The sequence below is a fragment of the Pezoporus occidentalis genome, unplaced genomic scaffold (assembly GCF_034315485.1).
Source record: "Pezoporus occidentalis ecotype Australia unplaced genomic scaffold, CSIRO_AGI_Poc_V1 ctg26, whole genome shotgun sequence".
Taxonomy (NCBI): Eukaryota; Metazoa; Chordata; class Aves; order Psittaciformes; family Psittacidae; genus Pezoporus; species Pezoporus occidentalis.
The window spans coordinates 5203364-5222109 of NW_026914502.1; the positions used below are offsets into that span (position 1 = coordinate 5203364).

The following is an 18746-nucleotide window of genomic DNA, read 5'->3' on the forward strand; positions in this document are numbered from 1 at the left end:
TGCAGCCTGTGTCACCCTTCTGAGCCCTGAGTGCTTTCCAGACTTCTGTCTGTACTGCTTCACACTGCTGTATGTCCTTAAACCCATTTCTTCAAGTAAAGATGTCCATGTTTTATACAAGCAAGCAACCATAAATATATGAAAATAATTTGATGCCTTCCAGAATTGCATTAGCCTACCCCATGGTAAAATAATAGAAGATTGCTTCTCCATTTCAGAGACTTCTCTGACCCTCGCCTTTATTCATTCCTGCCCTTGCTTTGAGGATGAAGAATTCATCTTTTTTAGTACCATGAGAGCGACAAGGATTTTCATAATCTAAGTGATAGTCTTTTTTCTTTGTCTAGAGGCAAGCATTATGCTAGTTTAGAAATCTCCCAGTATTATTTTTCAAACTCAATTTTGTTGTCCTCTTTAAAGCAAAAGCAGTATTCTGTCTCTGTACAGGGTTCAGCACAGACCTTAATCTTTTCTGGACTGCTCTTTACAGCTAAAATGAAATAACATCAACTAATGTCATCCATAGCCTTTTGTCTTACCAACAACTTTGTTCGACGCAAGCCCTGGGTTGGCTGCTGCCCTCTGACTCCTCGGTGATTAAGTATTCCAGATTGCAGTCTGATCTGTCCCACTGCGTGTCCTTAGGATGGTGGCTTGGTCTCTGGGCTGAGATGCCCAGTATTGGATTACACCCTTGGATGTGCCAGAGTCAGCTGCTCATCTTCTCATCTCATCAGCTTCTCCAGAGCCAATTCCTCCCATTCCTTCAGCTGTTTGTGCAGAGTCTGTTAATACAATGCGAATGCACAGCGGAATCACTCACATGCCTCTCCGGGGTACTGATCTAGGGAAGAAAATACAACATTGTGCATTGGTAACCAAACAGTCTTGTTGGGTATACTATACTGACTAGATGGAGAGGCCCACTTGATTTCCTGAACCTGTTTTTCCTATCACACCTCTGAAATCAAGATGTTTCCTATCTGACTTTTCCTGATGCTTGAGGTACTTATATTTGTAAAACATTTAGACATCCGTGTATGAAATTTGCAAGGCTATAAAATCACTGGAAAAGAATTGTTTGCCGGGAATAGAACCTGTGTTTTACCACTTTGATGATAAATGTATCCACTACAATCTGCTGTGTAGCAGATTTTTGCTGTACCTTCAAGCAACTGAAACAATAGCTGAGGTATTTTTGATCTGCAGGTACTCCAAAGACAAATACTATGCTGACTAGAAGTTTCACTGTATTGCCTGTCACAGTCCAGCTTGTAATACATGAATATCTTCAGTGATACATCAAACTTGCAGCCAAAATAGGATGGCTTTTATCAAGTGCTGGCACACTAAAAGATTATTTGAGAAGTTAGGGCTAGGATCCAGATGTAATATTTTTTGCTTCAGATAATCAAGTGATGGAGCTGAGTTCATTTTTGTGGTGTCTTGACGCAATCTTGCATCAGGTTCATTTGAGATTTAGGTAGGATGGCAAGTGATGCAGACTGAGTCTGTGGGAAGCTGTCAGCCAAAGTGAGTAAATTTATAGTTCACCAGAATTCCCAAATACATAATGATCTCCAATCTACAGCAGCCTGTTTGAAGACAAATGCTACTTATTTTGGTGTGTTTAGCAGATCATGCTATTCCTGTGCTATCATGCACAAGAGCTGGTTTTCTGTTAAGGCTTATCATTTCAAGTGATTGAAAGAACGCATCAAGCAGTTTAGAAGCTCGTTAATATTATCCAGTGAAAAATACCGAAATCTCTTTCCTAAATCCACAGAAAAATTCATACAGGTACATTTCATAGTTACTTTAGCCTAGAAGCTCATGCTGTTGTCCTGAGCAAAATGAGGTACAGTTTGTTGGTTTTTTTTGGATAGGGGAATATTTTGTGAGAGCACGTGCAAGAATTAAAAATCGCTTTTACAAAGTAAATGTGAAAATAATTTGTGTTGAAGGATATGAATCTAAGGAGCATAAAAGATACAATGAGAGCCTATGTACCTCAAAAAAACCCTTACAAAATAGCTTCCAGAAAGTGTAGGGCACCAAAGGATTACTAACAGGAAACCAGGGGCATTGTTTTGAAGCTCAACAGCTCTATTTGTCATTCCCTTCAAATGCAGATCTTCCACAAAGGTGTTTTAGTTGTTGATTTACCCGGAACGATTTATTGCAGGATGCTGTTATCTGCTGCAATTTAGACATTAGTACTTGTTTGAGAGAGTTCGCATATAGTAAGATCCTGTAGCATCAGGTTGCTGCTTGTTTATTTCTCTAGATTATAGAATATTCCTTTCAAATGGAGACGTCAGGCCCTTGACAGTAAGAAAATGGTAAAGATAAAAGAATCTAGGACGTTCACGTGCATGGAACTAAAGAGGCTAGGCTATACAACATCATCATTAGCAAGCTGAACAAAGAAAATGTCAATTTTTAAAATGCTGTGATGTCTAAGAGCTTAAAACTGATGCATTGTTTAAGCTTATAATGCAAAACCAGGGTATAACCAATGGGTGCAGATGAATATCAGTTGATTTGATGGCAGATGTACATCTGCAGCTGAGGTCAAGCTTTCAGTTAAAAAAAAAAGAAGCTGGTAATTCTTCACACGTGAGAAAGGCAATCCAAAGCTGTTAAGGCATCTGAGAATTTTCACACAGTAAAAGAATGTACTACTGTGCCAACGTTATGGAGCACTGTTGTATTCACTGAGGACCTAAACGTCAGGGTGAATACGGAAAGAAGCCCAAATTTTATTAGGAGAAATGAAAGATTATTGTGAGGAACCCCCAGAAAGACTAGACTAAGCTACGTGAATGAGCATCACCAGCGTGTCTGCAACTCCCAAGTCCACATTTTGGGACAGAGAAATGGCTCATTCACTCTTCTAAATTTAAGGTTGGCTCTAAGACCTCACGAGAAATAAATACCTGGCTGTGGCTTATTGTATATAGTGGACAGTTTAATCAGCACTTCTGCTATTAGCTGAGCTGAACAGAAAGTTAGCATGCACAGAAATGGACGGTTGTGCTGGAAGAATCATAATGCCCTTCCACGCTTTCTCACCATAAATACTGTGTGTTTCTTATCTTCTTTTGCAAACATAATTTGAGAAGCACGGAGAAAAAAAGTAATGAAAGAGGCTTCTTTTGGATTTGAAACACATTGGAACAGTTAGTGTTGTATCGAGAAAGTGAAATGGGCAGATTGCGGTGTCATAAATTGGCACACTCCTGGTTTCCCACAAACCCCAAAAGACAGGCATTCTTGGGAAAGAAAAGGTGTCCATTTTAAGGCTCTTTACCTGCTCTAGCATTCTTGTTCGTTACCTTAGTTTTGCCCATATTGGAATGGCTCATTTGTAATAGTAGCAATTCTAACAATCCTCTTGCTGCATAGCCTGATTAGCATGCTTTTTGGTCCTTTCCCATCAAGCAGTTCTAGGGTGCTGGTTTATTCCTGCGTATCACAGTGAAATTATATGTGATTAAGTACCCAATTTAAAAGTTTCTCTTCAGATTTGGATATTCTTTTAAGAAATAAATGTAACATGTTATTCTACTTCAATTTGAATATGATGCCACCTGGAACCATACAGGAATGCTGTTGAGCAAAACTAGGATTTGAATAACATTGTGTATGTTATGTATGTACAAACATGAATTCAGAGTTTTGCTAGATTATACTCTCCCAACACACACACCCAATCTAGGAGAGCTTTTTCTGTCACATGCCCTTCAATCTGTCTATCTGTAGGCCCCTAAATCATCGATATTTTTCTCAGAGAGGAAAATTACAGCACAGAGTTTATAATTTCTAGGACATGGCTTATGAATATGGGGGGTTTTGCCTTAACTCAGATATGTTCCAAAATGATACACACCTATGCAGCAAGTGTTGCTATTTGGAAACAGCAAGCTCTTCTTTGATCCATTGGAAAGCGAAAAACACCGGAGTGAATGATGCACATTCAGCTAATCCAGTACCAAGAGAAAAAGATAGAAAATTATTCTTAGAGAATAAATAGGGAATTGTGCTTGTGATATAAATGAGGATTTTGAAAATACATAACGTATTTAACTACTGTGAATAATCTGTGTATAACAGCTGGTTTTATAAAAGGCCCATGATATATTTATAATCCTAATGAATTTCTTTGCTGTTTTGCAGGCAGACCAGTAATGATTGTAGTTGAATACATGGAGAATGGATCCCTTGACTCCTTTCTGCGGGTGAGGTGCCATTTTCTGATGACGTTTGAATAAGACACCATTCTAGGTTAAGATTTTAAATCATTTATCATAAATTAATTTCTACATAATGGCATTCATGGATTTTTAGCGAAGAATAGACGCATTTTCCCCAGGGTACATTTCTAAGGTACAGATGCATTAGAGCATGGCTGGAAAAGGAAGATTTAAGCTTAAGAATATAATTGATTTCTTCCACAAAAGTAGTTCCCATGTTTAGAAAAATGTGTTTCAAATAGTGTTTTTGGGAAGGAAAAGATAAATTGAAGCACAAACACCAAGCCTTGTGGAAGCAGCTCATTTTGCTCCTTCAAAAAGACTTTGGTATGATTTTTTTTGGCTGGTGAAGTGTAGAACAGATACAGTAATTGACTTATAATTATTTATGGTTACTTGCATTTAACAAATTGAATCAGTTCATGGGTGAAATGTTCTGGCATTAATTAACCCCCAAAGGTCACTAATAAATATTAAAGAGGGTCTACAGGAAGCATGAATAGTATGGTGCTGCAGTTGTATTTATTTTTTCTTAGGGACGTAGAACAAAGGAATGATCCCCCTTAGTTAAACTAAGTTAAACTTAGCCTACAATAGTCTCTTTGTTAACCCCTGGAAATGCTGGAGGCCCAGTGACATAAGACCCTATGCGAATAGTTTGATAGTCAAATTAGTCTTAAAAAGCAAACATCAGCCCTTACTAGCCTTCTGTCTTGCCATTGCCATCTTGCAGAATGGCAAAGCCGGGGTTGTAGGCAAGGTTGGGGCAGCAGGTAGAGGGACCATGGTTTTGGGAATTTGGTTGAAAGGGTGTTCCAAGCGCAAAGGAGAGGTGTTCAACAGGGAGCTGTGAAAATACTTGTATGAATATAAATGGTGGTGACTCAGGGATGCTTTGGTAGCAGGAAGATGGGACTGCTTAGAGAAAAGCACGAATAAGCAGGAAGAGGGAAAAACAGCCAACACTTTAGAAAGAAGACCTAAATCAGAGAGAGGGAGAGGAAGTCATAGAGAGGGTACATGTTTAACAGCAGGTTGAGAAAAGAGGTAACCAAAGAGCATCTGGAACAGAGGATGCTACCCTGAAAGCACATCAGACCTGTTATCTTTGATATTTCTAGACATTGTTTTTCCATTCCTTTTGTTTTGATTATTCTGTAGTATTTTTTCTGTAATATTTCGTCTTGTCCTTTTCACCGACTGTCCCAAATCATTTTTTACTTTCCTTTTTCAAGACACATGACAGACACATGCTGTGTTGTTAGAAACACAGCAGCGCCGCAGTTTCTGGTGAGAATTTGCTGGTAACTCAAAATCAAGTTACTTTTCTGGAGAGTTTGGTATCATCAAGTTCTTCTTAGAAACTGGGTAGGTTTTAAAAATCCCCCCCCTTGCCTTTCTGGCTCATCTCTGTAACCATCTGCAGCAGACAGACTGCCACTGATTTGAGTACCTGGGGCTTCCCTGCTCTGTGATTTTTCAGCAGGAAGACTTGTCTGGGCCTGAAACTCCGCTCTGTGCATGTGTGTGTATGTGTGTGTGTGTGGGCATGCAGAATTTTGTAGAAGAGAATAAAAGCAAATACTGAAATAGCGCATGAGAGACAATTACATTTCTCTGAATCGCTCTGGTATGATGCCTGCATTCCGGTTTTTCTCCACATGCATTTATTCATCAGAATAGTTACTACTTATGAGGATACTGTAATAGAAACTGACATCAGCAAAATTATGATGTTACTGCGAATCAATACTTCTCACATTGCCTGAGATGTATTTGTAGGCAAAACTGCTTGGGGAGAAATGTGAGCTAATCATTTCTACAGCTGGTTTCCGTGTATATTATTTTCCAGTTTTAATTCATACTTCAGATATGGTTTATTCTTCTGAAATGCTATTTTAAAGGACTTCAGATAATATTCAGCGTCCCAAAGCACTGTAGATATATCATCAGTGTATCTGTTAATAATTAGCAGAGGAAATGGCTGCAAAGTAACCTAGTTAAAAAGAAATCCAGCTGCTTCATTAATAATAGTTGTTCCCTGCAGGTAGCAGTCTACGCTTTTTAAAGCTTTTGTGAAGATACAGAGAAGTATAGAAGGTTGGTTTATCTTGAGTGATTCTAAGAAAGGTGTTCAATGAATAAAACAATTCTTATGTGGTGAGATTTAGCAGGGCTTATAAGATAGTCTGTCTTATTATTTAAAGGAGTCACTTGTTACACTGTGAAGTGGTTTTACAGAGAGAGGAGGAAATCAGTTTCTCAGCATAAGAAATACTTCTCCCCACACCGCAACCTGCAGAAATCCACCAGCACATCCCTCCAACCTGTCCTTCTCCAAAGCAGGCAAAAATGGGTCAATCTTTCAATTTCAAAGCGACACTGTGATGAACCATGTGGAGGTATTCCAGAAGACTCTTCATGGAAGACGTTTGCCATCACCCTCCTCACAGACTTGGTGGAGTGGTGGAGTATTAGCTTCCATGCCACATGCTAAGTTGAGCCACTAATCGTAAGCTCCAGGTAAAACTCCCCTGAATCCCAGGACAGCACACTCATCCTTCATCTTATTTAGTGCTGTATTTTGGTTGCAGTTATGTGACCCAAGTCCCCAAGCCAGTGCCTTATTTTCTGCCATTTTTATGGATTAAATAGCAAGCTCAGCTGGATTATGTATTCCCCACCCCACAAATATCCTATATAGTGGCTGCTGACTTTGAGCACTTGGGTACAAAATCTGTTACGCATATGCCGTATGAAGATGCTTCAGATATATTCTTAGTGGAAAGGCATCAACTAATTAGAACCAATTCTATAAGATGATGGTAATTAATTACAGTGATTGTGCATCATCAGACCTCCTAAATTGCTGGAGGTACTTGACGCTAAATTTTCCTTGGAAACCATGCTTTATTTTTGCAGTTATATAAAACTAATTTCCATAAGATGAAACTCACTTCTCTTTTATTCTCATGTAAGTTAATCATCCTACAGAAGTATACCTGAAATGTGATGTCAATATAATGGTCATTTGACCAGAAATAGGGTACACGTGACTTAATTTCTGGTGACACTTGGGGGAATTTCTCACCTGTGTCATGGAGATCTTGGCAATCGCTTATTCTGCAGTCATATGAGGAAAACAATAAAACACACAGAGTTGAAAGAGCAGCTGTCTGTATTGATGGGAAGATGTACTTAGTAAATAGATGGGATAGTTGCAGGCAGATATGTTTGCTCAGGCTTACAGATACAGACTAGAGAAGATATGTCAAGACAACAGAGATGCCTGGTACAATCATGGAGCAGATTCTCCTGCAAACCATGCTAGGACACATGAAAAACGACAAGGTGCTTGGTGACAGCCAGCATGGCTTCACTAAGGGGAAATCCTGCCTGACCAATTTGGTGGCCTTCTATGATGGGGCTACGGAACTGATGGAGAAGGGTAAAGCAGTTGGCATCATCTGCCTGGACTTGTGCAAAGCATTTGACACTGTCCTGCCTGACATCCTTGCCTCTAAACTGGAGAGACATTGATTTGATGAATGGATGTTGCAGTCAATGGAAAAATGTCCAAGTGGAGATCAGTAACGAGTGATGTCCCTCAGGGGCCAGTGTTGGGATTGATCCTGTTCCACCATCTTTGTCAGCGACAGGGACAGTGGGATTGAGTGAGCCCTTAGAAAGTTTGCTGATGACGCTGATCTGTGTGGTTCAGTTGATACACTGGAGGGAAGGGATGGGATCCAGAGGGACTTGAGAGGTGGGTAAATGCCAGTCTCATGAAGTTCAACAAAGCGAAGTGCAAAGTCCTACACCTGGATCAGAGAAGTGATTGAGAGCAGCCCTGAGGAGAAGGACTTGGGGATGTTGGTCAACGAGAAGTTTAGCATGAGACAACTTCAGTGTGGGCTCACAGCCCAGAAAGCCAACCGTATCCTGGGCTGCATCAAAAGAAGCTGTTTGTGCTGGACACCGCAATATTTTCCTCATTCTTGCCTGTCAGATGATTCCTATAAAAGTTCTTTGCCCCAACGTTGGTCCTTTCACCCTGACACACCTTCCCCCTCTAAGCCCACTCTCTAAGTAGATGTCTCATAGACTTTAAGCTATTAAATCTCATCTGCTGTTATCACAGATCCACCTGAATGGTCATTCATAACTAAAATAATTGGATTTAACATCACATAGACAGGAACGGGGTGATTAGGAGGCTAGGTGCCTTGTGTGCCTGGGGAGGAGGGCTACTGCTTCTTGGGTTCAGTTGCACAGAATGATACCTGGGGAGCATTTGCTGGCTGTGGTCTGTGCTCATCCTTCTCATGCATCATTCAGTATGGGCATGGGAATGAACCACAGAAAAAGAATGTATCTAGAAGCTGCCTTTTGGGGATGCTTGTTTGTGGTTGGCTACGTGGAATCACATAAAATGGACCAAAAAAAACCCTATCACTAGAGTACTTTAACTTCTTTCAGTATTATTCTGCAGCTGCTGACTACCAGACTGCTGTTAGTGTTTTATTCTTGCTCAGCGTCCAGGGTGTGCTAACCAGTTGTCAGCTCGGTGAGGCAAGAACCAGGGACATAGCAATATTAATCAGATGAGAACTCACAGTATTGGGGCAGGTTCTGTAACAGGCCTGATGCTAAAATGATCTATCAATCAGCTGTATCCACCGCACTGCATTTGCTCAGCCTTCTTTATTAGGAAGGGAATGTGCACATTCCAGGGATCAACATGGGAAAGAAAGCTCCCCAGTTTTTCCAGCATTTTCCCTTAGCTACATCCTGAAGAAGTAGATGTTTACATTTGAAAGGTTCTCCACTCTCACCCGCTTTTGTGAATCTCTGAGCTGTAGGAGAAAGGGATTCATTTACCTAGGGTAATCATAGGGTTGTCTTGCGTTTTTCGTTGTTGTTGTTTGCAGTAGTGATGCTCCTTTTCCTACCTAGAAACTTGTGACTGATTCATTTCATTTCACTTCTGAAAATTAAAATACTTGTTAAAAAAAAGTTGGATTTATTTGCAAGCATGCATAGTAGGTAAAAATGCTGTAAAATATGTTTTCTTCTTCCAAAAAAGTCTATAAAAAATAACGCTTAACTGCCTTAGAGCACTAACTGCAGCAGACTGTACAGCAAATGCAACCTTGGAATTCATCACCAAATTTTAATCCCTTGAGGCCTGTCTCACAGAGGCTAAGATAAGTGTTACTAGAAGGAGAAAATATTATGATATATTGCTCTTTGATGCAGTAATCGTTATGAAGTTATTCTCAAAGCAGCTTCGCCATCAGGCTCACCCTTTTTTCAACTAGAGTTTAGATGCTGCCGCAGACACCTGCATTTACTGAGTTTGGGGGAAAGGGAGAGAAAAGAAAAATGAAGACTGGTATAAAGTTCTACAAAACGATGTTGTAAAGTGTGTGTTGTATATCCATCTAACATGGCCTCACTGGACAGAGTCAGCTTTGGGGAAAAGGGGCCAGATGGCCTTTCCTGAGTTTAATGGTTCCTGTTATTATTTATCTCCATCCAGAGAGGCAACAACATAACTAATACTCTTTCTTTTGCTTTCACATGCATTCATCTTTATTGGATGTGTGTTCCTTTCCTGGCAGGATAAAACAAGCATTTTGCTTTCAGACATGACTCTGTAAAGAAGACAGCCTGTCCTGGAGACTGGTGATACAAATACTGCTTTCTGAACCAAAAAAAAACAAGTGAAGCAATTAGAAGCTGAGTCTGAATGAATGTGCTACCGTAATAGTGGAATTGTAAGCAGCATGTATTTACGTGATCTAAGATTACACTGAGACACTGTCACTGATGCTACAGAGCCAACATTTGTTCTCAAGCAATGTTTTACCCTGCTAAAAGTAGATAGGAAATGGTATTTCTGATACTGCTGTGAGTAGTTCATTTACGTATGCTGGGTATTTTTAATCACTGTAGATATTCTTCTTACTGAGCAACTTTCTTGTCTTCTGAGCTAAAAAGAATTTGATATATAATGTGGACATTTTCACCATGCTCTGTGTCTTTGCAACTTTGTGGAGAATATGTAAGATAACCAGGAGATCAGAAAGAAAGGGAAAAGACAAGCCAAGAATTTGCAGGCCAGTCAGCTCAATGTCACCTGCTGCAACATTTCTGGAAGAAATTATCAAAAATGTATTTGTAAGCACCTTAAAGATAACGGTGAGATAAGTATGAGCCAACATGGATTTGTCAAGAACAGATTGCATCAAACAATCTGATTTCCTTTTGTAACAGGGTGCAGGCTTTGTGGGTATGGGAGAAGCAGTTGATACCATAAATCTTGAGTTTAGTAAGGCTTTAAAACTCTCACATGAGATCCTAATGAGCAGCTAGAGAAATATGGTTGTCATGAAATTTCCATCAGCAGATACCGTATAGGCTACATACTGTATGGAGAGAACAGATTTTTGATAGGAAAATATAGGAAGTAGGGTTGTTCTGCGGTCTGTATTTCCTCATCTTCCCATTAACCTTCTGTATCCTGTGACCCTGACTAAATTTTCAGGTGATGTAAAGTCAAGTAGGAACACAGGCAGGCAGCAAGACAGAGCTAGAATTTAAAATCATCACAGTATAAGAAATAATTTAGTAACTAATTAGTTTTGATAACATTAGAAATAAGTAAGGATAAGGGCATGATACTACACTGAGGCTAAAACAGTCAGCTGTGGATTAGGGGGCAGAGAATAACTGTTCAGAAGAAAGTCTGCTGGAAGAATTAAGTGGTTGCAGTAGGCCAGGGGCATTCACGTTGCTGTGAAAATGGCAAATACTACAATGGGATCTAGAAACAGGAGTATCTCCAGCAAGGTCTGTGAAGTAACTTCTCTTCATCACACTGGTGAAGCTTCGGAGTACTGTGTGTTGTTTGGACCATAATGCTTCAGGAACTGTAAGGAGTAGGTGGGCAGAGTCCACAACAAAAGCAAAAAGAATAGTTACCAAGCAAGTGAGAGCTGTGGACTGAACCTCTGTTAAGCCCAAAGAAAAGGCCAAGAAAGATACTCAGTCTTCATGGGCATAAAAGCAGATACAAAGAGGACAAAAAAATCTGTGCCTCTCAAAGTGCCATGCTGAAGGGAGGCATCTTATGTAAGATGTGATGTAGAGCAAGTAGGATAAGAAATACTTGCCCTGATGGTCTTTAATTGCAGGTTAGAAAAGCGTGTCAGGAGTAACCCAGGGAGAGGAGATGATTTGCTCCCCCCTCATAGTCCCTTCCAGCTCAGTGACAGCTGTAATCCAGTGCACCAAAGTGGTCAGGGACACCTGGTTTTTCCAGGACATCCCTTTCTTGGTACTGTAGCCGAGTAAGGAAAACAGGGTCACAGATTGCAAGGCTACCATTGCTGTTCTGTCTAGGTTTGAAGGTGGCTGTAGTAACCTAAAACAAGCTTTGGCATGGATTCATATTGCAACATGGGTTGGGTTTTTTTTAATATTAAAAAGATTGCCTGTATTTTTAATGGTTGAAGAGGCACTTAGATTCTTGTATAAGCTCTCTCAGTAGCATTATTAAGTATAAACTAAGCATAAATAGCATAAACTAAGATAATTCCAGGGTTTTCTGTGTTATATTTCATGAAATTAAGTGTTACTAGTTGTACAGAACCCTCATAACAGTAGATTAAAGAAGAAATTGACAGTTAATCTTATTCAGTACTAGCAATATAAACCTGAGTGTAATCCCCATGATAGTCTGAAGAGTGAGTTATACTTGCAATGTGAATTTTGGTAGATCTAGCCCGATACAGTTCTATACAGAAATAAAACCTCAAAAAGGCTGCTCAGTAGTAAAACAGAAAAAAACCTTAAAGAACTGAATTATTGCATGCTGGAGGTGGAAAGGAGAGGGTGAAAAGCAACGAGAGAAACTTAGGGTATCATGCTTCCTCCCCAACTGAATTTCTTCACTACCCCATTATACACCAGTGCTATTGAAGGACCTGTAATAGGAGGAGGATATTTAATGTACATGTTTTTGAAAGCAAACTGTAGCTGAATTAAAAACCAACATTTTTTCAGGGTGTTTGCAGGGCTGCATAAATGCAATGGCAACTACTCAGATATTGCATCTGTACTCAGCTGTTGAGCAAAGTTTATTTAGCTAAGCCATTAAAGCCTGATTAAAATTTGATGGGATGATAAGACAAACGTGGTAAGTCCACTGAGGTCTGAGTTGCTGCCAGTATTGATTAACACCCAGTAGGAATCCTATCAAAAGTGTATTTCACATCTAAGCTATGGGAATCAGAATAAAGCCCTGGACAACAACCGCCACATCATGCAGACGAGTGTTTTATTTCCCTATATGACAAGCATATGAAACAAGATAATGAAAAGTTGCCAAAGGATTGGTTTGACTCACAGATGGACATAGGGATTTACAAATGCTACAAATACAAGGCCAGATTCATATCTGGTATATTTTATCAACTTAGTTGAATTTTCCAAGGGTTAAATATGGCCCATATTCACTAACCATCAGCTTAAATCAGGCAAATATTTTGATACCTTGGAAGATAACAGACTGTACATTGCAAGGGAATACAACTGCCATGGAAACTGATGCAGATGTGATTAAAGAGAAACTTAAGAGAGAGAAGGCTCTTGCTGGCAGGTAAAACATAGCTGTTCCAACTGCAAGGCCAGCAATGAAATGATATAAAACCAAGCATGAGAAGGGACAGAGAAAAACAGATGTAGAAGAGGATTCAGAGAAACATACAGAGGGAAAAGGAGGACAGAACAAAAAAGCAAGTCTGTCATTTCTTCAGAGGTGGAGATAAGAAACTTGAACTTTTTATGTCAAGGCAGAAGCCCAAAGAAATTTGAAAGAAGGAGGAAGAAAATGGCAAAAGCAAGAGATTGTTTTTAACTCGGGCATTTCTGCTGTACCAATAAGGCAAATCCCGAGACTTGGAAAGTGCAGAAAAAGGTTACGTTTTATGAAAAATCAGTCAAGCGTGGTCTAGATTTGAAAGAGTACAAATTAAAAAAGGAAGGAATGAATGCTTGTGATCCAAGGGGACAAAAGGTTAAGGGAGGTGTTGCAGATGACTCTGAGGTTTGCTGAAAGAATGGATCTGTTAGTGGTGATAAGGAGGAGGTAAAATCTAGAGGTCTGGGGGGGTGGTTTTGTTTCATGCTTCACTGGGGGGACAGCCCTTCATTCCAAATCCTAAGAGGGGGCCTAAAAGGATGCTGGAGAGGGACTCTTCATTAGGGACTGCAGTTGATAGGACGAGGGGCAACGGGTTAAAACTTAAACAGGGAAAGTTTAGATTGGATATAAGGAGGAAGTTCTTTACTGTAAGGGTGGTGAGGCACTGGAATGGGTTGCCCAGGGAAGTTGTGAATGCTCCATCCCTGATGGTGTTCAAGGCCAGGTTGGACAGAGTCTTGGGTGCCATGGTTTAGTGTGAGGTGTCCCTGCCCATGGCAGGGGGGGGGTTTAACTGGATGATCTTAAGGTCCTTTCCAACCCTAACTGTTCTATGGTTCTAATTCTACAATTAGCTAAAAAAGGTATCTACACGGGTGTGAAGAGCATTAACAGTTTGCAACCAGCTTAATAAATTTTGAGTCAATCGAACAGTTAGAATTATTAAATAAAAGCAAAACCCAAATCCCATGTATTTCATTACATAAAATACTGGGTAGAGTTAGTGTCCTTCCTGTACTGAAATTGTATTAAGAATATTTATTACAATGAATACAATATTTATTAAGAATATTGTCTCTATTTTTACTTAATTCCTGGCTGGAAAGTTTTTATTGAAAATATCTGTCAGTGACATGGTTTTGATTGTGACAGGCTCCCTGCATTTTTGTGATAGTGGCCTGTGATAGGGAATGTAATGAGCCTGTAATAGGGGATGGGCTGTTGTAAAATATCTGGTTATCACACTTCTCTCTTGATCCTCAGGTGAGTGTCATTTGCAGGAGTAACAGCTTACAGGTTGCTTTGATGGAGACAGTAAAGGAAGAGGGTTGCTTATAAGTGGGTGCTTATAAGGGAGATCTGCCTCTGCTTTTGCATGGGGAATTTAGAGACAAAAAGGCTCTAGAGTACTGCTGAGAGAGAAACAGCAAGACTATTGAAGGGAAAAAAATTGCTATGAATCAGTCATAAATATCTGGTTTCAAAGAAGCATCACTAAGTGTGATAAAGAGAGGTCTGTGAGATGGCTGGGGCATCTGAACTCTGGTCAAAGCATGGCTCTTTAAATACAAGTGGTTTTGGGAGGTCTGATGAGGGTGTGAGGTGTTCTAGCTGGCAAGGTGTATTAGTATCTTAAGTTTTGCATTCTGATGTGTTAGAACAGCAGCTTGGAAGCTGAACTGTGTAGCAACTGTGCATATCTTCTGTTACCATTTTCTGTCTGCATTTTATTTGTTTTGGTGTGTTATAACCTGTTAGATAGCGTAACTAGTTACACTCATCAGTAACTGCTGAGTGTTGCCCATAATGTAGGTTTTCATACGCTGCTGCACATGGGTTTTTCTGCCAGTTGATTTTATGAAAGGAGCTGGTAGAGTTTCAGGACGCTCTGCAAGTTCTACAACCTGCAGAATCTGCGCTGTTTCTGCCTTTTGCGTTTGCTAAGTTTGTCTGTCCTTCTGTTTGCGCCCAGTAGAATTTAGTTGAGTAATGGTGACTTCAGGAACTCGTTCCTCCAACTGCGTCATAAGCAAACAACTTTTTCAATTGAGCAACCTGTTATGCACATTAAATGGTTCATCATTAAAGAATGTATAATTTCTTGATTTAAGTAGTGATATATATATTTGAGGCAGGTCTTGGTCTGGTATTGCTTCATCTCAGAAGACTGATAATGTGAGAAGCAAGTAACATCAAATTTCTCCATGTCTGGGGTTTTGTTTGGTTGGTTCGTGGGGTTTGTTTGTAGTCTTAATTGCGTCTGAGTACTAATTCCCTATTTCTTTAAATATTTATGTCCTGACTAGCTAAATATAAGCCCCAAATCATTGAAGCTGAAATACTGTGGTAATCAGGTTAAGCATATCCATGCAGTTCAACCTGTTGCTTTGCTGAACCTAATGACTTTACTGAATTTACTGTAAATGTCTCCCCTGAATAAAAATCATTTTGCTTTAATATATGGGCCAAGCAATAGCAATGTCCTGAATGCTGATCAGAACACTGCTGCTTGTCTGTAGCTCAATGCTGAAGGTGTTGAAAGAGAAAATGAAAGTTAACTTGCAAGGAACAGTTGTTTGCTTTCATTTGGCTGTTCCTGCTAACATAAAAGCCTGGCTCCCTGAATAATCCATGAGAAGCTAAATGTCTGCAGACTGAGGTCATGAAAACACTGCTGTAAGCAGTCTGCTGTGTATGGTAGGTAGGTCAGACCTAAACAAGGCAAAGAGCCCATAACTGGATTTCTATACAGGTACTCACTTAGTCCCCTCTGCCACATAATTCAGGAGTGTGCTGATGTAGGTGGTACAGAAGAATTAACATTAGTGTTGCAGATAGGAAACTGAGGCCCACCAGGACTGACTAGATAACAAGTGCGGTTAACAGCATGACTCGTATTTACGTGTTCAACCCCAATAGATTTGAGCAGGAGTCATTTGAGCAGAAGTAAGAGATGAAGAGAGGGTTTGTGTGCATTGTGATTTTTGACTGAAAGAATAGTTTTGAGAGAAAGTGATCTTGGTAATTGGGGATAAAAGACATTCAGTGCTGCTAGGGCAGAGATTGTGGAGTGTGTGAACGTTTGGATGCAGAGGGGGATAACCTGTGCAATGTTAAATGCTTGCAAAACCAAGCTTGCAGCAGGCAGGTTCGCTGGATGGATTACAAATATATTTTAAACATGTGTTGTATTTAATAGCACTATTATGAAATTAATGAAAAGTAGCTGTGTTCTTTGAACTTGCATCTTTATTTGCAGAAGCATGATGGCCACTTCACAGTCATCCAGCTGGTTGGCATGCTGCGGGGCATTGCATCTGGCATGAAGTACCTCTCCGACATGGGCTATGTACACCGTGATCTGGCAGCCCGTAATATCTTGGTCAACAGCAACCTCATGTGCAAAGTCTCTGATTTTGGTTTGTCACGAGTGTTAGAGGATGATCCTGAAGCTGCTTACACAACAAGCGTAAGTTTGTCTTATCTAATTTGAACAGCTGATTGCCTTGTGCCCCTTTTATTCCAGTTTGGGATTCGTCTATGCTGTACACACAGTAGTTTGAATTGTGTCGTTCCAACTGCCAGTGTATTTAAGAGAAGTTGTTTCAATTTTTGTCTGTGTAAGGGATGTATAATAAACCTTTGCCAAGTATTTTCTTTAAGCAAATGTGCAAGCATAAGTGGGAGACCTCTTCCATTCTTTGGGGTTTGTTTGGGTTTTGGTTTTTGGGGTGTTTTTCCACATCATTTCCCTTTCTGCTAACTTGTGTTCATTTACAAAGGTAAGTTTTTAAGAGAGGGAGGTGAGGGAGGAGAGAATCTCACCAATTCCACTGTTGGTGGTGTCCAGCCTTGTATTCGTTAATTCAAATTTTGATTCTGTTTCACTTACCCTTCCATTCTAACAGGAAATGTAGGACCTTGCTCTCAACATTTGTTTCATTAATACTTAAATTCCTTATGTGATGTAAGTAAATTGTCATACTGGAAAATGTTGGTTTTGGATGGGTTTGGTTTGGTGGCGGGGGTGTTCAGTGAAGTGAGAAGTTCTTGAACATGGAGAAGCTTCTTCAGATTTGATTTAGAAGTCAATTGCACCTGAACGATGAAGAAAGTAGTGTGGCAGTGCTAAGGCAATTGTTAGTTCAGATACAGCATTTTTTCACCATTCTGAAATGTTCAGTTACATTCCTGTTATGGTTACAGCCGCAGCATTAAGAATCTTTGCTATTTATAAGCTGATTTCAACTAACTTTCCTATCTATCACTGAAACTAGAATTATTTCAGAGCCAGAGTGCATTCTCATTAGCACTCTTGCAGAATACACAGAATTTGTATGTTCCCTTGATAGGGCACAGTGCCAGAATTCTAATGGAGATAATAAATTAGCATGAAATAATCTATTTCAGCCTTTTCTCTGTTTGACTTTAAAAAGTGATATATGGCTAAAACAATGAACTCATCTAATTGAACTGTGTTGTAGTGAGTACTCTGGTGTATATATTTAATATAGGTAATATAATTACAGTTCTCCCCCTTTTTTACCCTAAAATAGGGATGTTCTGATAAATTCACTTCTTAGAATATGGTCTACACAGAAGCGTGAGCTGACTGGAGCAAATCAAGTCACTTTGCAAGGTTTTCTATCAGTATTTATATGCAAGCTGGGGGAGTGTGGGGGAATCATAGTTTTCTCCTTTATCAGGGAGATTTCCTCCCCTTAGTTCTCATAAACCTCTTTTGCTTCACACTGCTGCTTAGTATAAGGCTTGAAAGGAAAAATAAACATTACTGCATCTTACCAAGTTACTGCATGTTGGCTGAGCCTTGCTAATTGTCCATGTGAGCGTGCTCAGCTGGCAGGCAGCAAATGCCCCCAGTGACAGGCACGTTACATTTCTCAGCACTGATCATGGGCTAATCAGCTCAGCTGGTGGAAGGCACTGGAAATTGCCAAGCAATCTCTCCCAGTTAGGTTCAGGAAAAATACCAAATGATAATTTGAGGCTTTCAGCTATTATTTGTCCTGTAAGTTTTTTCTGGATACCAATATTGAACAATTAGTTTTTCAGAGTAGTTTATGCCTGTCTCTTTCATGATAGCATTTCCTGATTAAAAGCAGTTCTAGCTGTGTTGTTAAAAAAGGAGTATTTCATGGCAGTTTATCTATGTTGAAGGACTCTCTTGAAACATAGGAGAGCTTTCATGAAATGCTTTCACTATTTTCCTATCTGTTCACCTAGCTAGTTAACATGAGGCTGAGACAGCTGATGTACATGGTATACCTCAGAGCCACTGATTCTGGCCTCCAAGGTTTCAGCCACATGCTGTACTAGAAAACCATGCCGAGCAGGTTTCTTTAGTATGTCAATTGGTGTACTGCAGATAAGGAGGGGCATTATAGAGGCTGATGGCCAGTGGCAGGACCTTGTATCAGCCAAGTATTTAAGATGAAACTGGTTCCACCATGAAGATCAAAAGGCTTTGAAACTCAGGTAGGAAAATGCGTCATTATAAAATCAACTAGAAACTTTGGAAATAGGAAGAATTCAAAGCAGCAGAATCAGGCATAATAGAACAGCTCCCTCTGCCCTTGCAAGTATATTGTCACATCCAGGCTGTTTTAATCACTGTGGTTGAGTCTGCCCAATTCTCTTCCATCACCTATGGTCCTTGGGAAATGTCCGTTCCTCATCCCTGAGGGTAGCCTGATGGCTACAGTCCCAGTGTCATGTTGCTTTTATTCTGGGCAATCTGCTGATAGTCAAGTAAGTTTTCT

At 39.9% G+C, this 18746-nt stretch overlaps 1 protein-coding gene across 9 annotated transcripts in view; it reads left to right on the forward strand.

The window, feature by feature from the left end:
- EPHA6 (EPH receptor A6) overlaps positions 1-18746 on the forward strand; it is a 471056-nt gene that overhangs the window by 403154 nt on the left and 49156 nt on the right. For all 9 annotated transcript variants that reach the window (XM_062624018.1, XM_062624010.1, XM_062624012.1 and 6 more), the window contains 2 exons: positions 4180-4241; positions 16226-16435. In XM_062624018.1, coding sequence (XP_062480002.1) covers positions 4180-4241; positions 16226-16435 — 272 coding nt within the window. The remainder of the gene's footprint in view (positions 1-4179; positions 4242-16225; positions 16436-18746) is intronic.